Source organism: Paramisgurnus dabryanus, chromosome 14 (assembly GCF_030506205.2).
Source record: "Paramisgurnus dabryanus chromosome 14, PD_genome_1.1, whole genome shotgun sequence".
In the NCBI taxonomy this organism is placed as follows: Eukaryota; Metazoa; Chordata; class Actinopteri; order Cypriniformes; family Cobitidae; genus Paramisgurnus; species Paramisgurnus dabryanus.
Genome location: NC_133350.1, coordinates 1,985,046 through 2,007,678, shown reverse-complemented (window position 1 = coordinate 2,007,678; position 22,633 = coordinate 1,985,046). Strand labels below are relative to the sequence as shown.

Sequence of the window (22,633 nt, the reverse complement as noted above, 5' to 3'; positions counted from 1 at the left end):
CTGTCAAAGAGGTCGTAAATCAAGAGGTCGTAAATCATATTTTGACACATGCAGGTCCGTTATAACTACTAGCCACCAAGCACTTCCATGTTTTCTCTATGTAAAGACTCTTACATGAGGAGTTGCACAAGTATGGTCATTTTTTATCTGCTTAGAAAATCGCCACGTTTTATTTTGTGCTACCATATCATTCCCTCCAGAAAAATGTGATTATGCGATCGTATGATTCAACGCATAATCAGCCAAAGTCCGCATATTTATGTGGGAGCCGCATTTTTTCAAATACGCCGCACTTTCGCAGCATAAATTGCAGATTTCCGTGCACAAAATATGCGGGGCTTGCATGATTTCATAATCCCTGCATTTTCGTAGCAAAAATCCCATATATCTGAGCAGAAAGTTGAAAAATGTTGCATTTACTTCACACAAGCGCAGCCATGTCCCCTGTTCCCATGGGAAGGTTAAGTGACGTAACTATGTGACATGAACATCATTGAAAAGCTGCAAACAGTTTTTGCAAGTTCCTGCAATTTCTTGGCATAAAATTGCATAAATATCCTGCATATTCCATCAAATTTTTAAAGAAAACGTGCCGCAAGATCAAGGATTTTTGCCTGCAAAGCATTTTTCTGAAAGGACTGTTACTGGTGTAACTCCTCATGTAAGAGTCTTTAAACAGAGAAAACATGGAAGTGTTTGGTGGCTTCTAAATTCTTCCCTGTTTGGATCCTAAGGATTGAATGGGGCTAGCCTAAATGCTAACACATTCACCATGCACTGTACAAAGATTAAGTGCACACATTGAAAAAAGATAGAGATGTATTAATTAATCTAAGTTGAGGTAAGAACATAGTAAATTATTGAATAATGGTGCAGTTTTCCTTTAAATCAATCTTACTGTGACACGAGACAGCAGAGGACAGATATCTGTAAGCTGTTGCTGCTAGTGTGGTACAAATCAAATCGGCAGGGGCGGGGCCAGGGGGGGGAGGGGGGGCACGGGCCACCCCCACAATTTGATTGGCCACCCCAAGTGCCCCCCCTCCCACACCATCAGTCTCGTCAGTATTAATTATGTACTAGTGGTTTTGCTTTTCTTAAAATAAAACTTCATATTTTACAGGGCTTTGATTTATTTATATTACATTTTTTTTTTATTAGCTTAAAATATTAAAATATAAATTTTTGTGGAGGCTCCGCCTATGAAAAATTGTCTAGACCCGAGGAACCACTCTACCGTGACATGTTGTTATCGGAGTCAATTAGTAGGCGCACACTTATAGTAACGAACGGTGGTGGCACCCATAGATATGTATATAAAGGCTAGATGGCTCGTCCGCGCTGATGGCCAATTGAGTTGAACGTCCGCATTTTGGCGGCCATCTTAGGACAGGGCGCTCGCTCACTCGTAGCATTGAGTTTTAATGATGCAGGTACTTTTAAATGACCATAACTTGCTTAATTTTTTACCGATTTTCAAACGGATTGGTTTGTTATAAACGTCAAAGATGTACCTATGACACTGAATACGTATACTAAAAATAAATAAAAAATTCATGAAACATGTTAAAGCATCCATAATTATAGCCACGTTAATAACGTTTGTAAAAAACCAAACCGTTTGTAAATCCGTCAAGAATTCAGCAAGTTACGAGCATTTTAGTTGGCGTATGTCACTCACCTTCCGTCCACAGCAGCAGGGAGCAGCACTATGGCAGCACTGACCTAAGATGGCCGCCAAGTAGGGCTGTGAATCTTTGGGTAGACTGCGAATCGATTCGATTCACGATTCAAAGGTTTCCGATTCGATTCAAAAACGATTTTTGCTAACCAGAACGATTCAATTCGATTCGATTAGCAATAAAATTTGATTTGATTCGAATATTAACGATTCTGTTCTATAAATTAGTATACATCTGCATCTGAGCAAATAAAAGAAATATTTGGGAAATTCATGACCATTTAATAGATTTTCATTAACTAGATTCAGGACTTTAGTTTAATAGCTTAACTTCTTAGGACTCAAAATACATTAAAGCAAGTAAACCAAGAAAAATAATACTACTTCTACATATTCAATGCACCATAAACGTTTATTGTAAACATTGCATACATTTCCTGAACATTTAGGAAATACAGCAAAGTGTGTAAATACAGCAAAGTGTGTAAAGGAGTAGCACTTCTCACGTCTGACCCTAAAATACTAGCTGCTTTAAGTGCAGGTATGTCTATCTTAATGGCATGGCATCTGCGGAGATGGTTGCTAATAAGGTTCGTTGTATTTCCAATGTATTTTAACTCAGATTTACAATGTCTGCAAACTGCAACGGACTTCGGACAGTCTTTCAATTTACTTCGTGAAAACTGAAGTAATCCCAAACCTTTGATCTCATGTTGGCTGGGCGTTGTTCTCCTTCGTGTCCCTCCATTTGTGCACTGTCTGCTGTGTTTATTCAAATGACAGCAAACAGGCGCGCCGCAAATTGAAGAGTGACGTAATTCACTGCTCATTTTACGGCGCAGATGTAACTAATTTAAAATTTATTTATATATTTTTTATTATCCATCATATTCGTTATATAATCACGATTCATTCGATTGTTAAATATAAAATCGAAACAAACGATTCACGATTCAAAAATCCAGGTTTCAAGATCGATGCATATGCATCGGCAGGATTTGTAATCGATGCATCGAGAAAACGAATGAATCGTTACACCCCTACCGCCAAGTGACGACACAGCTGACTCCGCCTTGAGCCATCTAGCCTTTATATACATATCTATGGTGGCACCAATAAAAAGCAAGGAAAAGCAAGGAAAAACACAGAGGACGGAGAAAGGAGTTTTATGCAGATAGTGAAAAAGGACAACAAAGTCATAGGTGAGTGAGCTGAGTTTTGATATGTTTCCTTAAATGTGGAAACCTGCGATTAGTAAGTTAGAGCTAGCTCCTCTCTGTTACTGTCGAGAATGCTCATTACTAAAGTTGAAGACAACCTAACGGTACATTAAAAGAATATATAAAGTCACGTTTGCCTTTGCGTTTGTAATAAATAGTCGTGTGTTAGATCGCAGTTTATCCATACGGATCAGAACCCACGTTTCAACCCGCATGCGATTCGATCGCGGATTAAACAGGGATAGTTTATAATTTACACGTGTTTTAAAATGTTAACCTTCAAGTGCTTTTAAGCAATTTAACACTTAAAAGGCACTAAGTGAGTAGCTGTATGCAAAGACAGGTTGAATGTGTCCGGTCCCGTTCCAATCAGACGTAATCCTCCCTATATCCTTCAAATATTGATGTGTAAATGAGTTGCGCTATTGTATCTCATAGTGTATGGAATAGATCAATGAAAAACAACGTAACGTTTTTATGTGGAGTGACTGTTTAAGCTGCGCCGTCTGTGTGTGCATGGGTTTATTTAAGACGACAAGTGCCCTCAATAGTCGACACACGGAGAGAGCTTTGCGTTGATTCGGCGCATGCAAAAACATTAACATGTCATACGACTATGAATAAACGTCTAGAATTTCCTCAGCCTCTAAACTTTCATTGCTATTAACTGTTTTCCTTTTGTTAAGTACATTTTCTGTTGCATGAAGCAGGTTTCACTTTCAGGTCCACAGGCTTTGCAAGCTCTAGATAAAACACAAAGTTTAAACCAAGCATTGTCCAACATCTGATCCTGATCTAAACCAGTTTGGATTTATCTGGATTTGTCGACTCCAAACTTACTCTGAATTTTGAAAATTAAGAGTTTGTTGTTCAAATAGCTTCATGCAACAGACCACACCCTCAGAAGCATATTTAAAGAAAACAACATAAACATTATTTTTTTCTATACATTAACTCACTGGGGCTCTGTGCAATATGCCATTTAATACAACCAAATGTTAGGCCGGTTGAAACCGGTTAACTGATAGGCCTATTAGTTTAAAATATGCTATGCTATTTAAAATAAACAGCCATTTTGAGCCGTGCCTGCAATTTCGCAACTCGCATCTCTCTGCGCTCTGCCTCCGGCTCACACACACACAGACCTCACAATACTTTTTAAATTCCCTACAGCGCGAAACATGAGTCCCGCAAACGGCGCCGTGCTTAGTTTCGAAATAGTTTAGGTACTAGGTGATCGCGTTGAACTTGAAAATAAAGGCGTTTGTGAAGCTCATTTGAAAATTGCCGCGGCTCATTAAATAAAATGACAGCTCAGAGACTGCGCTTTAGTTTGGGGTAGTAATATTAAAGACATAGGATGATCATCATCACCTTTTCTGTTACCACTGAAATATAGATGTAATATATTTCCAAATCTAAACCCATCTTATGCAGAATGTTGCCTAATAGACTGCAACACGATAAAACCAATGAATTAAACGGGCACCTTCAGAATGTGTAAAAGACGCACCGGCCAAAGCAGGTCTCGCACTGTTTTTGTTCTAGAACAAATGCAGCAAAGATATTTAATGCTAATGTATGAGGCATATAGGCCTACGCTGAGTTTTTTTTATTTATGATGAGGTGCGTTCTAATTAACAATGCAATGCAAGTGAACGCGCAGTGCCGGCGCCTTCATGCACGGACCGGTAATTATATACTCTGCTATATTTGCTTTTTATTTAATAAATACATGCATTTGGTTGATTAAACATTTATTAAAATTAAGATACAATTTATACAAAACGAAATTCACTTCAAAGAAATGCTTTCTACAAAGCAAAACTTAATAAAGTGGTAAAAATCATGGCTGAGGATTTACAGAAACAAAACTTACTCTGCACTTTACTGTTAGCCTAAAAGACATAAATGTTAATAATTTGGAACACAACCAGGAGAGACTTTAATTTTAATTATTGTATTACTGTATTTTATTTACTATTCGAATAAAGGAATTTATCAAAAAATAGCCTGTAGCATTTACTTTTCGCAAACCTTGTGAACATGCGAAACCAAAAGCAGTGACCTCGCGCCAAATGTTTTTTTATTGGTTTATAAAGTACAAACAGACCAGTTATGAAAAACTGAGTGTGAGGGATTTGTTCACTTCACACAAAATGATCTTGGAAAGAAAGAGATGACTAACTGTAGTAGGGTTTAGTCCACTGTCTATAATAGCCTAATTTACAGATCCCTTTTTTTAACCGACAACCGACAACTTTGACCGGTTAACGTTGATACGGTCAACCATCGGTCAAACGGTCATCGGTTAACATCCCTACCAAATGTAATATCTTTATTAAGATGATATGCGGACAACATTCAACTTTAGGAAATAAATTAGTTTATGACTTGACAAAGTAACTGAGAAAAATGCATTATTATTTCTTTAGGGACAGACAGACAGTCAGATACAGGCAATAGGACCAATGAAAAGGTCTCAAAAAATTCAGAATTTCTTCATTTTGAAGAAAAAAAGAGAGATAGAAGCAGAAAGGCATGAGGAGAGGGAAGAGAGGAAGACGCAGCAGTAGTCCACTGACTTTTCTGCAAACCAAGGTATGTGTATTACATGCAGAGACCAGAGGGAGGTTAAAACAAAAACACATCAGGAGGTTTAAATGTACTGAATGTATCAGGATACAGTATACAGTATTATTAACTTTAATGTAGGGCAAGTTACACTAATTCACTGTTTATATGTATTTAAATGTGCCACCCCTCTCTAAGTCTGTGCCCCAGTCCGGCCCCCCCATGAAAAATTCTCTAGACCCGCCCCTGCAAATCGGCCACAACTATTCACGTTTATATCTTCAAATCTCTCTCTATCTCCCTTACACATCTACACCTCATCCAGAAGAACCCTGTGGTAAGTGAATAAACGACATCTTGTGATTTCTTCACTAAACAGCACCGTTAAAATCACAGTTCGTCGGAAGGTCTTCTTCCTAAATCTGTCCAGTTTGCTTCATCCCTCTTAAAATAAAAGAAACACCTAAAAACATTTAATTGCTTAAATACTTTTGACTTTTTATAGAAACATGTAGAATGGTCTAAAAAAAGAAATCCTCTACGTCTGGTCTCTCCCTATGGTTGTGTCTCTAACTTAAAAACTTGCAAGTAAATTATCTGCAGGGCCTCACAGAGTCGATCCTTACCGTTTACAGTGTTGGTGAAAGTTACCTTAATAAGTAAAGCATTACATTATTAAGTTACTCCCCCAAAAAAGTAACTAATTGCGTTACTTAGTTATTTTCATGGAATGTAATGCTTAAGTTAATTTTAGGATATGTTTGCTTATTTGGCTGAGGCTTGATCTCTTTCAGGGCTTGCAGGTGTTTTTATGATCGCAGAAATGCCATCTCCGTTTCTGACTCAAACTGTTCCCGCTCAGACGCACAGAGAGCGTAATTCTACGTTAATATGTTCAGTTTAATTCAGTACATTTTTTATTTTTAAATTGAATTAATTTAACTGAAAAGTACCTCGCATAACTTTAAAAAAAGTAACTAAAATATTAATGTATACATTTATAAAGTAATGCGTTACTTTACTCGTTACTTCAGAAAAGTAATATTATTACGTTATGCGCGTTACTTGTAATGCGTTATCCCCAACACTGACCGTTTATAACAATCAAAAGAAATCAAAATCAAAAGAGCCTCCTCACTGTTGTGCACCAATCAAAGGGAAGTAAACTGAAGCTCCGCCTGCGCGTCAGGTGTTAAGATGAATGACGCCGAGAGCGCGCACTCTCTTTCTGTCTGTGAGGAAACTTCTTTCTCTTTTTAGTAATGTTTACAGATTTTCAGTGGTGTTTGTTTATTATTTTTATCGTGTGTCTTAGTAGCTTATGACGCAGTACCGAGGTTTATTTTAGCTTAACTTTAAAAAGTTGACAATTACCTAAGGAAAAGATTGTGTTTTTAAAATGGCAAGTGTGGATGATCACAGATCAGTGTTGGTGGAGATCCCAGAACAACAGGCCAAAATCACAGATGAGAATAACTTATATTTATACAACCCCAAAACAGAAAAAGTTGGGACACTGTAGAAATTGTGAGTAAAACAGTAATGGAATAATTTTTAAATCTCATAAACTTATATTTTATTCACAGTAGAATATAGATAACATATCAAATGTTGAAAGTAAGATATTTTGAAATGTCATGCCAAATATTGGCTCATTTTGGATTTCATGAGAGCTACACATTCCAAAAAAATTTGGGACAGGTAGCAATAAGAGGCCAGAAAATTTAAATGTACATATAAGGAACAGCTTAAGGACCAATTTGCAACTTATTAGGTCAATTGGCAACATGATTGGGTATAAAAAAGCCTGTCAGAGTGGCAGTGTCTCTCAGAGGTCAAGATGGGCAGAGAATCACCAATTCCCCCAATGCTGCAGCGAAAAATAGTTTTCTGAGTTTCTCAGAGAAAAAATGCAAAGAGATTGAAGTTATCATCATCTACAGTGCATAATATCATCCAAAGATTCAGAGAATCTGGAACAATCTCTGTGCGTAAGGGTCAAGGCTGGAAAACCACACTGGATGCCTGTGATCTTCAGGCCCTTTGACAGCACTGCATCACATACAGGAATGCTACTGTAATGGAAATCACAATGTGGGCTCAGGAATACTTCCTGAAAACATTGTCAGTGAACACAATCCACCGTGTCATTCGCGGCTGCCAGCTAAGACTCTATAGGTCAAACAAGAAGCCATATCTAAACATGACCCAGAAGTGCAGGCGTTTTCCCTGGGCAAGGATCATTTAAAATGGACTTTGGCAAAGTGAAAAACTGTTCAGTGGTCCAACGAATCAAAATTAGAAGTTCTTTTTGGAAAACTGGGACGCCATTTCATCCGACTAAAGAGGACAAGGACAACCCAAGTTGTTATTAGCGGTCATTTCAGAAGCCTGCATCTCTGATGGTTTGGGGTTGCATAAGTGCGTGTGGCATGGGCAGCTTACACATCTGGAAAGGCACCATCAATGCTGAAAGGTTTATACAAGTTCTAGATCCATATGATCCCATTCAGACGTCGTCTCTTTCAGGGAAGACCTTGCATTTTCCAACATGACAATGCCAGACCACATACTGCATCAATTACAATGTCAAGACTGCGTAGAAGAAGGATCCGGGTACTGAAACGGCCAACCTGCAGTCCAGATCTTTCACCCAAAGAAAAGATTTGGTGCATCATAAAGAGGAAGATGCAACAAAGAAGACCTACGACAGTTGAGCAACTAGAAGCCTGTTTTAGACAAGAATGGGACAACATTCCTTTTTCCTAAACATTGGTCCTCCTCCAGCTGTTCCTTATATGCACATTTAACTCTTCTGGCCTCTTATTGCTACCTGTCCCAACTTTTTTTGGAATGTGTAGCTCTCATGAAATCCAAAATGAGCCAATATTTGGCATGACATTTCAAAATGTATCACTTTCAACATTTGATTTGTTATTTATATTCTATTGTGAATAAAATAAAAGTTTATATGAGATTTGTAAATTATTCCATTCCTTTTTTACTCACAATTTTTACAGTGTCCCAACTTTTTCTGTTTTGGGGTTGTAGATCAAAATCACATATCATTGAGATCATGCATACAAAATCACATGCACACATAATCACAACAAAATGTATTACAACTGATTGATTTCATCATCATCCTCATCATCATCCTCCTCCTCATCATCATGTATTAATCCTGTCTAATGTGCATGATGAGCATTCATAAAAACAAAAGTCAGTAAAAAGCCCAATGTCTCCTGTATGATTTCTTTAATGATATTTGATCTTATATGTAATTATGACACAAACTAACATTAACATGAAACAAGACATGCAGTACATTGATTACATTACTAGATGTGTGTGACACAGTGGACTGGATCACTAACACGTGATGATGATGTTTAAAAGATCTTTAATGTTCTCCAAAGTGTCACACGTTAAATCCCATCCGGACCAAAAACCTTAACCTGTAAGATTTTTTTGTCGGCAGGACGTCTAAGAAGATCCAACACGGGTTTTCTTTTGGTTGCTCGTGTGAGAAGAAGGAACCTCGACTCTGTTGCTGGTCCAAGACGAGCGTGTGAGTTCTGAACGCTGTTCTTTTGTCTCTGTCCATCTCGTGACATCAGCACTGATGCTCTATCTTGTGTTTTTTGTCAAGTGGATGGATGTTCTCGGAAACTCAGGAGCCGCAGGAGATCCGATTTTCTCGAGTGTCAGAAGTCGGCCTCCAATAGGCTGCTCCACAGTCTGATGCTTGCTGAACAGGTGAGATGTCTGTCATGTGCTTCAAATCCATACTACACACTGTATACTGCATACTGAACTGAAGAGTAACTTGTGTCATACATCTGCTCTGATATTATTAAAACGTTACCTGGCCACGTCAGTCTGTTCGGATGATGTCCAGCTCCACCAGAGGAATACCGGTGTGTACAGATCCATTCCCTATTCACACTTCGGTTCCAACCGCTATGCTCACTGTAACCGGAAAGCTCGGCCTCACTTAATGTCTTTTAAGGTAAGAAACAGTGAATGTATGTGATTGAGTTTGTTTACCAGTGAGATCAGACTCCATTATAAACTAGAGCTCTGACAGACTTTATTAATGGCTGATCTAAATATTTAGAAATCAGATTAGCTGTTGGTATTGTAATGCCTGTATTTGAACTGTTTATGCTGTCATATAACTCAGTTTTAAAGTCTATATACTGTACGAATAAACATCTCTATATAGTGTTACAGAAGATGTTTCTGCAGATTTATCATTTGTTTGAATAGTCCTGTGTTGGCATAACGAAACAAATAACTTTACATTTATGGTATTATTTTATTAACAGTTCTTTCTGGTTCTTGAATCTGATTGGCTAAGAGCTCTTCCCAGGCATGCAATATTGTACTTATACTGAGACTGCGCGTTAAAAATAGGCCCCATTCACTAATACTAAAATGACCAGTAGGTGGCGGAATGATACTAATAATGGTGAAGCATTTACTGTTATGATATCAGTACAATATTGCATGCCTGGGAAGAGCTCTTAGCCAATCAGATTCAAGAACCAGAAAGAACTGTTGTATAAAGAGCATTATAAAACGTCCCATTCTTCTCATCCTTCATTCTGATTGGTTGAAATGCGTTCTAAGCCGTGATAAAATACCCCGGTAACCCCACGGTTCAGACTGCATTACATAAGTACACTGCCCCATGCACTGTTGCTGCGTACTGATTTATGAAAATAAACACCACAGTCTTTAATCATATTTTTCATTTTTTCTACAATTGCACAATTAATGGTGATATCCAGATAAATGTCAATAAATATTGTTGAGTCATCTCGTCAATAAAGAGAAAACCCTTCTCTTTATTGTTCTTTAACATCAAATTCATATTTTTCCGCTATTATCCACTAGATGGCGATCTTACAAACACTGACACATTCACTCATCACTAAAACACAGTGTAAGTTTTGATCAGGCTCTGAATCTGATCTCTAACAAAACTTATTCACAAAAATTGAATTATCTCAAAAGTTGAGAGGTGATAAGAGAACAAATGAAGGTAAGATGAAATGTTTTTTTTTTGTTTGTTTGTTTGTTTGAAAGCGGAGGGTCTGTTCTTTCGTTTGTTATAATTTATGTTTATTTAGAGAAGAAGATTTTCCTGGAAGGCAACTCCACTTTGCGTCGTGCCTAACAACACCCCTTAGCTGTTATAAAATGCACTGTAACACCACTGCTTCTTCTGGCTTATTGCTTTATTATAAAACGGGCAGTTCTGGTTCTTCATTCTGATTGGTTGAAACGCGTTCTAAGCCGTGATAAAATACACCGGTAACCTCACGGTTCAGACCACATTACATAAGTATCACTGCGCCACTGTTACTGCGTATTGATTTATGAAAATAAACACCACAGTCTTAAATCATATTTTTAATTTGTCTACAATTGCACAATTAATGGCGATATCCAGATGAATGTCAATAAATAGGATTTATATAACTCAAGTTCATACGGCCGCTATTATCCACTGGGTGGCGATCTTACCCAACTTAAACACTGACGCATTCACTGAAAACACCGTGTAGTACTGTTCATGGCTCCGTCTGAATCTGATCTCTTACTAAAGTTCTTCACAAAAATGGAATTATCTCCGCTTTTAATAAAAAAATTTGAGAGGTGATAAGAGATCAAATGAAGGTAGGATGAAATGTTTTTTTGTTTGTTTTTGTTTCAAAGCGGATGGTCTGTTCTTTCATTTGATATTTTATGTTTATATAAAGAAGATAATTTTCTGGAAGGCATTAAACTAAAACTGGGTGGCAACTTAAAAAAAAAAAACGCTGACGGGGAAAGAGTTCAGCATGCTTCCAAGCATATTTGATCATCACTTCAACAGTTGCACGATATAAATGTTAATGTATAAATTAGATGAATGGTGATTTATAAAATAAACACCACAGTCTTAAATCATATTTTCATTGTGTCTTTGCTGTGTCTGTGTTGGTTGGGAACTGCGCTCTGTTTCAGTCACACTTGATTCTGAGGAACTACTTTGTTTGGCGGAAGAGTAATATTTGTACTAATATAATTACAACTTTTTTGGGTTTTATTTTATAAAATCCCGCTAACGTTATGCATATGATGTAACCGTTTTATAAACGCAATAAACCCCTCGAAGCGTTGGGTTACCAGTGCATTTTATAACAGCTAAGGGGGTTTAGGCACTCCGCTTCGCGTCGTGCCTAACAACGCCCCTTAGCTGTTATAAAATGCAGTGGTAACCCACTGCTTCTCGGGGTTTATTGCTTTAGTATAAACACTTAGGTAAGGGTCACAGTTAAGACCTTTGTTTCAACGCTCTTAAAGAAATCCCTTATCTCAGGGTTTTTTCTACCTCAGGGAAACCCTCATTTCAGGATTTCATGCAACCGTGCACAGACCTTTAATGATTCTGCCTTAAACAGTACAGACATGTACAGTAAAAAAAGACAGTGCTGTTGTACAGCAATTTGTCTAATCAGGTTTTTAAATCTGATTCAAGGATTTTGCAATTGAGACTGTCCCTAAAATGGTCGACTCCCTGACCAGTGCCCTGACTTCTGATCAAGGTATCTGTTGAATGACACCTAATGAAAGTCTAGTAATGTAATGCCGTCACATTCATCAATTGTGTCATAAAAGTGACCGTAACCTTTGTCATATCTGTCCCATTAGGGTCACTGTATGGTATCTGTGTCAAGTGTTTTATATAAAGAGGTTTTTTTACGAAACCTCATTTTGAACATTTTAGTGTTTTACATTCAAAAACCATCACGCTATTTAGCTTAGTTCAATTCAATTCAATTCAATTTTATTTATATAGCGCTTTTCACAAAAGTCAATTGTTTCAAAGCAGCTTTAAATAAATAGAAGCAGTGAAAAGCACAGAAAAACGACAGATAGCACAACAAAATACATGATAGCATGAGCAGTTAAATTTGCTGCGGCTATGACTCAATATTATAAGTGCACGTATTACTAAAGCAACGTATAGAAGAGGAAGCTAGGTAAAGCCCAAAAAGGCTGCCTCCCCGGGGTGAAAAACCCCCTAGGAGAAAAAAAACCCCGTGCTTTTATCCGAGGAAAAATAAGTCCTAGGAGGGAAAAACCCTTGGGAGAACGGATAATGAGATTTAGCGGAGATTAAGCGGTTCTGCCGGTGATCGTTGGTCAGGCATCAGCTGGGCATAACGTTGAAGGACGGCCAGTAGATCAGAGGTGTGCCGACTTTCACATCTACCGGGACTGGGTCTGTTTGTCTCATTGTCCTCGGAACGAGGACGAGACAGGGAGAGAAAAACAAAATCGTATTAGCGTAGCGGCCGTTCATATGTATTGAAGTGTCACACAGTGATGTGGTTTAACTCAGCTTAGTTCCAGACAGACTAACTATTGCGGCATAATTATGTTATCCACAGTTGCGGATTTAGCAAATTGGGGGCCCAATGCGAGGGTATATATGGTAAATAAGGGTCACCTTCCGATCTTTAAGAGAAAATGAAACCTGACGACCCGTTTGACTAAGGCCTAAAGCCCCACTGTCATCGTTAATGCAGGTTCAGTGGCAAACGGGTCTGTATGTCATACTATTCACAAGACACACGAAAGCGCGAAAAACGCAACCCGACCATACATACCAACCCGTTTGACTAAGGCTGGAGGCCCCACTGTCGTCGTTAATGCAGGTTCAGTGGCAAACGGGTCTGTATGTCATACTATTCACAAGACACACGAAAGCGCGAAAAACGCAACCCGACCATACATACCAACCCGTTTGACTAAGGCTGGAGGCCCCACTGTCGTCGTTAATGCAGGTTCAGTGGCAAACGGGTCTGTATGTCATACTATTCACAAGACACACGAAAGCGCGAAAAACGCAACCCGACCATACATACCAACCCGTTTGACTAAGGCTGGAGGCCCCACTGTCGTCGTTAATGCAGGTTCAGTGGCAAACGGGTCTGTATGTCATACTATTCACAAGACACACGAAAGCGCGAAAAACGCAACCCGACCATACATACCAACCCGTTTGACTAAGGCTGGAGGCCCCACTGTCGTCGTTAATGCAGGTTCAGTGGCAAACGGGTATGTATGGCATACTATTCACAAGACACACGAAAGCGCGAAAAACGCAACCCGACCATACATACCAACCCGTTTGACTAAGGCTGGAGGCCCCACTGTCGTCGTTAATGCAGGTTCAGTGGCAAACGGGTCTGTATGGCATACTATTCACAAGACACACGAAAGCACCAAAATCGCAACCCGACCATACATACCAACCCGTTTGACTAAGGCTGGAGGCCCCACTGTCGTCGTTAATGCAGGTTCAGTGGCAAACGGTGGCAAACTATTTAATGCAATTCATTTTAAGTGTTCATGCAGAAAAGGTTTTTATTTATTTATTTGGTTGGTCTGTGTTATGACCGTGAGTGCTCAGTTCCGTGAAAATAACTATTGCGAGTTAAGAACCTTTACTAGACAAATTATGCGAATGCTTTGTTGAAGAGAAAAGTTTTACGTCTAGATTTAAAATGATCGACTGTGTCTGATTCTCGGACATCGGTTGGTAAATCATTCCAGAGCTTAGGGGCTAAGTAGGAAAAGGATCTTCCACTTTTAGACACTTTTGATAGTCTAGGGATAATCAATAGGCCAGAATTTTGCGACCGTAGTGTGCGTGATGGATTGTATTCTGATAGTAATTCTCTAAGATATGAGGGTGCTAAGCCATTTAAAGCTTTGTAGGTGATTAGTGATATTTTAAATTGGATGCGATATTTAACTGGTAGCCAGTGTAAAGATGCCAGAATTGGGCTTATGTGGTCATACTTCTTAGATCGAGTAAGTACCCTTGCAGAAGCGTTTTGAACTAGCTGAAGCTTGTTGACCTGATTTGAATGGCATCCCCCGAGTAGCGAGTTACAATAGTCTATTCTAGAGGTCATAAAAGCATGAATAAGCTTCTCTGCGTCAGATGTAGACAGTATATGGCGTATTTTTGAGATATTTCTAAGATGGAAGAATGCTGTGCGGCAGACGTTGGCGATATGACTATCAAAGGATAAGTTGCTGTCGAACATCACACCTAAGTTCCTAACCGTGGAAGATGGCACCACAGTACAGCCATCTATGTGCAATTTGTAATCTGACATATTACTTAGTATCTGCTGTTCTCAAATCTGTCACAGGGTGGCACCCATGTAAAGTCTTTTAGAGGAGATATTTTTTGACTGAATGTTTTAAATTGAGCATCATTGCTCCAATTTCTTTACCAACGATGTCACTTTTTAGGAGAGGATGTCGTTTGGTCTCTTGAGTCTATAAGTTGAGAAAATTCTTGTAAGCTTATTTTGGTGAGGTTTGAGTCATATAAAAGTGTGCATTCATTCAAGTGATGTTAAATACGGCTAAAGAATGACGCAGAAAAACTGATGACCGATTCAAACTATTCCCAGTTGAACATGTTATAAATAAAAGACAAAATAGAAAGACTAAAGAAATTCTTTCTTCATAAAGTGACTTTATCAAACTTTTATCAGAGGTGAGGTGAGTCCTAAACTCTTTTGTGTCTTTAATATGCATACATAGATTGTGAACGACGACATCAGCTTATATTCCTCTGATAAACTGCATAATTTCTTTATTATACCACAGTATAAAAAGATCCCCAGTAAACTGGTCTGGTTACATCCAGTATGGGGGTCTGTGAGTGATATGCAGGGTGGAAGGCAACATCTATAGTCCAAAATACCAAGAAATCTTAGCTACCTCTTATATTCCCAACCATAAAAGAGGCCAAATTCTGCAGCAGGATGGTGCTCCATCGCATACTTCCATCTCCACATCAAAGTTCCTCAAGGCAAAGAAGATCAAGATGCTCCAGGACTGGCCAGACATGAACATAATTGAGCATATGTGGGGTAGGATGAAAGAGGAAGCATGGAAGATGAAACCAAAGAATATTGGTGAACTCTGGGAGGCATGCAAGACTGCTTTCTTTGCTATTCCTGATGACTTCATCAATACATCGTATGAATCCTTGCCAAATCACATGGATGCAGTCCTTTAAGCTCATGGAAGTCATACAAGATATAAAATTTGGATCTCACAGCACCACTATTTAATTTTCTGACATATTTTTGTATTTGCAGTAAATTTGTTCAATTTCTGTATAGGCGACAAAACTTTTGTCTTGCCAAAATTTGAACTCTCTGTCTTGATTAAATGATAAATCTTTTTCCAGTGAAACTAATTCATTTCAGTGCATTAATCCTCATTTGGGAGGGTTTTAGCTTTTCATATAAGCTATTTCTAACACCAATTGATTAATTAAAAGTCAGGTTATAGCAGATGTTTCTACAAAATAGATAAGGGACAAGACTTTTATCAGGGAGTGTATCTGTATAGAGTTGTAAAAGCTCACTGTTTTGACGTATTTAATTGAAATATGTGTGAAGAAATATCATTCAATTATTTTAAATGTAAACACACAAAATCCTTTCAACTTTTCTGTCTGTCCATCTACTGTATCTAGTAACTGCTTAACACCCCCCTAACAACCGTTCTGACATCCTTAGCAACCAGTTAACAGCACCCCAGTCCCTACATATCATTTTGTATCTTTATTTAAACTGTTTGCAGGAAACTTTCAGAGCAACATTTGTTAATGAAGTATTATGTTTCTGTAAGTGACGGTTCAGTGATGTTGTCTTGTGTCAACTGCTGGATTTGTGTTTCTTTGAGCTTGAGCTGATGAAACTTTAACATTTTAAGATGCAATTGCACAAGTTACACATCAGATCCAGAGGAGTGTGTGTTGTGTGTGTGTGTGTATGTGAGTGTGTGTGTGTGTGTGTGTGTGTGTGTGTGTGTGTGTGTGTGTGTGTGTGTGTGTGCTCTTTAAGCACCTGGAGGGCAAACACATCTCAGTGATGACAGCTCTGTCCGAGTGGAAAACACAAACAAACCCTAACCTTGTAAAGCAGAAAAGGATTTGAAACTTGTAATTAATAAGTTCATGCATCTTTAGTTCTTTGTTTATTCATGAGCATCTGGCTTTCTGTGACCTCGGAGTCAAATTGAGTTATTGCATATTAATTCGCTGAAATCAGACCTTTATTTATTTGTCCCACTGTTAACAAAATAGATTATAAAGAAAGTGAAGCGCAGTGTGTCCTGTTAACTTTCTTCATTTGAAGAACTTTTATCATGTGTCACATAAAGTTTTTATTTGATATTGAGCTGAATCTGGTCTGTGGAATAAACCTTGAAACTTCATCAAGAATATCTGGCTGATTGTGGAGATATTTATTACACACACACACACACACACACACACACACACACACACACACACACACACATTCTGGTTTCCATGTTTTGTGGGGACATTCCATAGACGTAATGCTTTTTATACCATACAAACTGTATATTCTATTCCCCTTACCTGCCCCATTCCCTAACCCCAACCATCACAGAAACCTTTCTGCTACCTTAGATTTTCAATAAACATCATTCTGTTTGATTTATAAGCTTGTTTCCTCATGGGGACATCAAAATGTCCCCACAAGGTCACAAAAACACTGGTATTCCTATCTTTGTGGGGACAATTGGTCCCCACAACGTGATAATTACCAGGTACACACACACACACACGCACGCACGCGCACACGCGCACACGCACGCGCACGCACACACACACACACACGCACGCACGCACGCACGCACGCACGCGCGCGCGCGCACGCACACGCACACGCACACGCACACGCACACGCACACGCACACGCACACACACACACACACGTGTGTGTATTGTGTGTGCGTGTAGAAAGTGTCAGGCTTTAAAATACTCTTTTTTCATCATGAGAACACCATTCTTACATATCACTATTTTCCCAATTCACTCGCCAGGAACCTTTTCAAATATTTGTGGGGCTATACCTGCTTTTTGGTGTGTTTGCACCACAGGAGCTGGGGATCATTTTAGTACCAAGACAATCTTGTTTAGGAACTATTATGTCCTATACTCTGATAAAGTTTTACATGTAAAATTCTCACACGTACAGATTATTCAAATGTCACAAACAGCTGATAAGTTTAGTCTTTAACAGCTTATGTTGATATTTTGTGTCGAGTCCTCCTCTGGCACATTTTGTCCAGCGCCGTCTTTCTGTCGTGACCATTTACATGATGATGTGGGAACAGTAAGCTGGTATTTGCAAATGTGCATTATAGGATCAAAGCTTTTTGTTTGGGGCAGATTGCTGTCTGCATGCTTTCTGTATCGCCCATCACCCGTGAAATCTGCCGCCATTTGCGTTGATCTCAGATCAGCCATCAGTACGAACGGTACGTCACTTCCAAGTCCTGACTGGATGTGCACATGCAAACTGAAAAAGGGTACTTGGGAACATTTAGTTATCAGCTAATCGCCCCAGAACCCATCAATATAAACTAAGTGGTCTGAAAGAGGCTCTGGATCTCAGTGTGATGTCCATCTGTCTCTTTAACTCTGTGGGACAGACAATCACAAAGCTTGTCAGTTCTTGCGACATCGCCTGAAGTTAAACACACCTCTTCTGTTGATAAATATACCACCCCATATTTAAAGAATGTACAGTACATGTGACTTTTATGCACATCAGGTTACCTGTAAATGTAAAAAAAAGTTGCTTTCGAAACATTTGATAAAACTGAAATTTAAAATAAAAATCTAATTTCAACATTTATTACAAAGATAAATGACAAAATAGGTTTGCAGTTACATATTAGGTCATCAAAACAAGTGTAACACAAAAACATATCTTGTTTTGTTGTGTTACTTTCGTGCCAGCTGACAGGGTCAAACGTAACAATTCACTATTTATGTTCGAAGTTAAATTATACTCAAGTCGTTTTACATTCAAAATTCCACCTGGTATTGATAGAGCACACTTGTGAGTTATTGACCACAGCAAAAATATATCTCTGTCTAAAACATTATGTTAAAAAATGTTGTTTTTCTAAAAAATGGTAATTTCGCCCCTGCTCTCCCCTACTATATGTAATATCTATTTCAGTCTATTCATTTGTAATATCTATATAATATAATATAATATATATATATATATATAATGTTATCAACCATTGCTTTGATCCTGAACCAGATTACACAGTTGCTCTCTAGGCTTTAATGCTAAAAACATCAGAGATGTATAATCAGGCCAAGCATGTGAATATAAAAATAGGACACCTCTGATAATGTGTCTCCAAGTGTGTGGAGATATAATGAGAAGAAGAACCTCTGAAATCTTGAAAAGAATTGGGAAACATTAAGAGCAGATTGAGCGTTCGTAGATATGGGATATGATTTACATGACATTATCACACGCATCTCATCAGTAAATCTGGTTCTGTGATTAGTAGTAAATCGCCAGCACTTACGTTTAGGAGCAGCATTTACTAAACAAAGCCGTAGTTTACTGACAAGTGGGGCCATATCGCGTTCATTATAGGAGACAATTAGTTCACGATTATAAACATGATATTAACTACCTGTCGCAGAAGAGCATTAACATCCAATAGTGAGGTGGATGAGATCAGCTTGGGTTTCAGACAGAGATATTCTTACATGTGTGTTATAAATATAGAGTCGTTTTTTAGCATTTCATTGCATTTGTTCTTACGTTTGTTAACAGGTAGGGTTTCCTTTGATAAGAATGAACTTCATCAAGAATTGTTCAATTGCTTTCTATAACATCTGATCCTCTTTCATTTTGTCTTTTAAAAAGTTCACTGTAAACTCATCACAGACCGATATGAGAAGATTCAGATTCATAAAACCAGGACCTGTTCTAGTCATACACAGCGTTCCAAATTATTATGCACATGATATTTTTTTCCCCAATACAGTCAGTAAGTTTACAAATTTAATTTTACCCTCAACAGGTACATGACAGTGTGGATGTATTTTTACCCCTCCCACAAACTAAAACTAAAACTAAAACATTTGCTGTGTGCTCCGAATACAATAAGTTTTATTCATTGACATGCCATAATTGTCACGGGTGAGACCGGGTGAAACAGGATGAGGCAAAAGGTACGGATCCAAGTGCAGTTTATTCCAAATAAAGTGAAAAACAAAAACCATGGGACACAAGGGACTGCGACATCTAACAACAAACCACAAACACAGAATGAACAAGCAGGGTATATATGAATGACCAAGACCAATGACAGAGCAGAAACAATCAGTAACTAGGACAACACACAAGGGGAGAAGCATGATCACAATGAATATCCATGGTTACAAACAAGGGGGCGGAGACACTAATTAACACAGGGAGCTACACTAGGAACAAGGGTATACATGCACACAAGTAAACACAGGTACACAGAGACATGAGTATAAATCAAAACACAAGTATCACAAAACACAGGGACACAGGGAACACGTTACATAGCCCCCCCTCTAAAGGGCGGCTTCCAGACGCCCACCAGAAAGAAAACCCCCCAAAGTACATAAGTCCAGGTGGGCGGTGGTATGGAGGTGGACCCGGGGGAGGGATGGTGGGCCAAGGCCATGAAAGTCCAAGGGCCAGGGCGGAGCCGCAGGCGGAAGCAGGGACCACGGCGGAGCCGCGGGCGGAGGCAGGGACCACGGCGGAGCCGCGGGCGGAGGCAGGGACCAAGGCGGAGCCGCGGGCGGAGACAGGGACCAAGGCGGAGCCGCGGGCGGAGACAGGGACCAAGGCGGAGCCGCGGGCGGAGACAGGGACCAAGGTGGAGCCGCGGGCGGAGACAGGGACCAGGGCGGGACCGCGGGCGGAGCAGGCAGCCAGGGCGAAGACTGGGACCAGGGTGGAGCCGCGGGCGGAGCAGGAACCCAGGGCGGAGCCGGCAGAGCAGGAACCCAGGGCGGAGCCGGCAGAGCAGGAACCCAGGGCGGAGCCGGCAGAGCAGGAACCCAGGGCGGAGCCGGCAGGGCAGGAAGCCAGGGTGGAGCCAGAGACCAGAGAGGGACTGGATACCAGGGTGGTGCTGGTGGTATCATGAACCTGGGTACAGGGAAACAACAGAAAGAGGCCCTCTGGGCCAGGTTAGACAGGGCAGAGAGTTCAAATTTGGCCGTCTCGGACCAGGTAATGAGAGCCGGAAACTTGGGGACAGCCATCTTGTAACAGGCAGAGAGGTTGAAAGTGGCCATAGTTTTAGTGACAATAAGTCTCTGGAGCATCGCGGTGGCCACACTAGCTGACCAATGGGGCTCAGATGACTCACTCGGCACAGATGACTCACTCGGCACAGATGACTCACTCGGCACAGATGACTCACTCGGCACAGATGACTCACTCGGCACAGATGACTCACTCGGCACAGGGGAACCAGAAGACTCACTCGGCTCAGGGGAACCAGAAGACTCACTCGGCTCAGGGGAACTAGAAGACTCAGGGGAACCAGAAGACTCAGGGGAACCAGAAGACTCAGGGGAACCAGAAGACTTAACAGACACAGGACACTCACTCAGCTCAGGAGGAACAGAAGACTCGGGGAACTCAGAAGATTCATGGGAATCGGGGAACTCAGGAGATTCACTCGGCTCGGAGGACTCAGGAGATTCACTCGGCTCGGAGGACTCAGGAGATTCACTCGGCTCGGAGGACTCGGGAGATTCACTCGGCTCGGAGGACTCGGGAGATTCACTCGGCTCGGAGGACTCGGGAGATTCACTCGGCTCGGAGGACTCGGGAGATTCACTCGGCTCGGAGGACTCGGGAGATTCACTCGGCTCGGAGGACTCGGGAGATTCACTCGGCTCAGAGGATTCAGATGACTCAATGGGTTCCTGGAAAGCATCATAGGAGACAGAAGAGCAGTACGCGGACCACACACTCCACAGAGCCATGCCAAATATGGAAATTACTGAGTGCAGAGAACATACCTCAGACTTAGTAGGCACCACGGAGCTGGAAACCACAGAACGGGGCACCCCAGCCATCCGTACAGATACCAATGGTACATCCATCAGATTGGTGATTAAATGTCGGAATTTAGACAATGCTGGAGGGTTCATCGATGCAAGTTGGTGAAGTGGTGTGGGTGTGGCAGTCTCCGCGGGTCTCTCGGCGGGGAACTCCCATAAATTCCATCGGCCACGGTTATGCATATATCCCACGAAGCCCCAGAAATCGAGTATTTGCAACCCGTCCACCTCTTGCTGCGGCACGGGTTCATCGAGACATTCATTAAAATAATTTTTAAGTTCCGAGTCACTGAGGTCCAGGCCCAGCGAAAAAGACCAGAAAGTCCGGGCAAAACAGCGCACAGGTTTCCCCTGTTGCCGGAGGGAAGTCAGGTCGGCGATTGCGTTCCACCATTCTTCCTCCGTGGTGGGGGGTGAAACTTGCACTCGGATATCGCCGACACGGAGCATGAGGACACAGGGAACACACCAGGAAACTTGGAAAAACACAGGAACAAGGAATTGCTGCTGGATCCTGAGTGGTGGTTTGTTCTGTCACGGGTGAGACCGGGTGAAACAGGATGAGGCAAAAGGTACGGATCCAAGTGCAGTTTATTCCAAATAAAGTGAAAAACAAAAACCATGGGACACAAGGGACTGCGACATCTAACAACAAACCACAAACACAGAATGAACAAGCAGGGTATATATGAATGACCAAGACCAATGACAGAGCAGAAACAATCAGTAACTAGGACAACACACAAGGGGAGAAGCATGATCACAATGAATATCCATGGTTACAAACAAGGGGGCGGAGACACTAATTAACACAGGGAGCTACACTAGGAACAAGGGTATACATGCACACAAGTAAACACAGGTACACAGAGACATGAGTATAAATCAAAACACAAGTATCACAAAACACAGGGACACAGGGAACACGTTACATAAATACACTGAATAGTGTAGATAAATGTCATTCTGGATTTTGGTGAATAGCCACTTTATTCAAATTCACAAATATAAAATGTGGCAGGTTAGTGTGAATCTTGACCTACATGTCTTCGACATCATTATTAGTGATCAACCAATACTGATTTGTTTAAACCGATTGCGATACCAAATATTTGATTGCTTATGTGCCTGATAACCAATATGCTGAAGCGATTTTTA

At 40.3% G+C, this 22,633-nt stretch overlaps 1 protein-coding gene across 1 annotated transcript; it reads right to left on the bottom strand.

Moving 5' to 3' along the window:
- Positions 1-17,617: 17,617 nt before the first annotated feature.
- LOC141280739 (uncharacterized) lies at positions 17,618-22,404 on the bottom strand. The gene is made up of 4 exons (XM_073811845.1): positions 21,434-22,404; positions 20,917-21,337; positions 20,523-20,745; positions 17,618-17,903 (listed from the first exon to the last, which is right to left on the bottom strand). Exons 1-4 carry the CDS (start codon positions 21,923-21,925, stop codon positions 17,618-17,620), a joined length of 1,422 nt encoding a protein of 473 aa, XP_073667946.1. The 5' UTR covers positions 21,926-22,404.
- Positions 22,405-22,633: the final 229 nt, after the last annotated feature.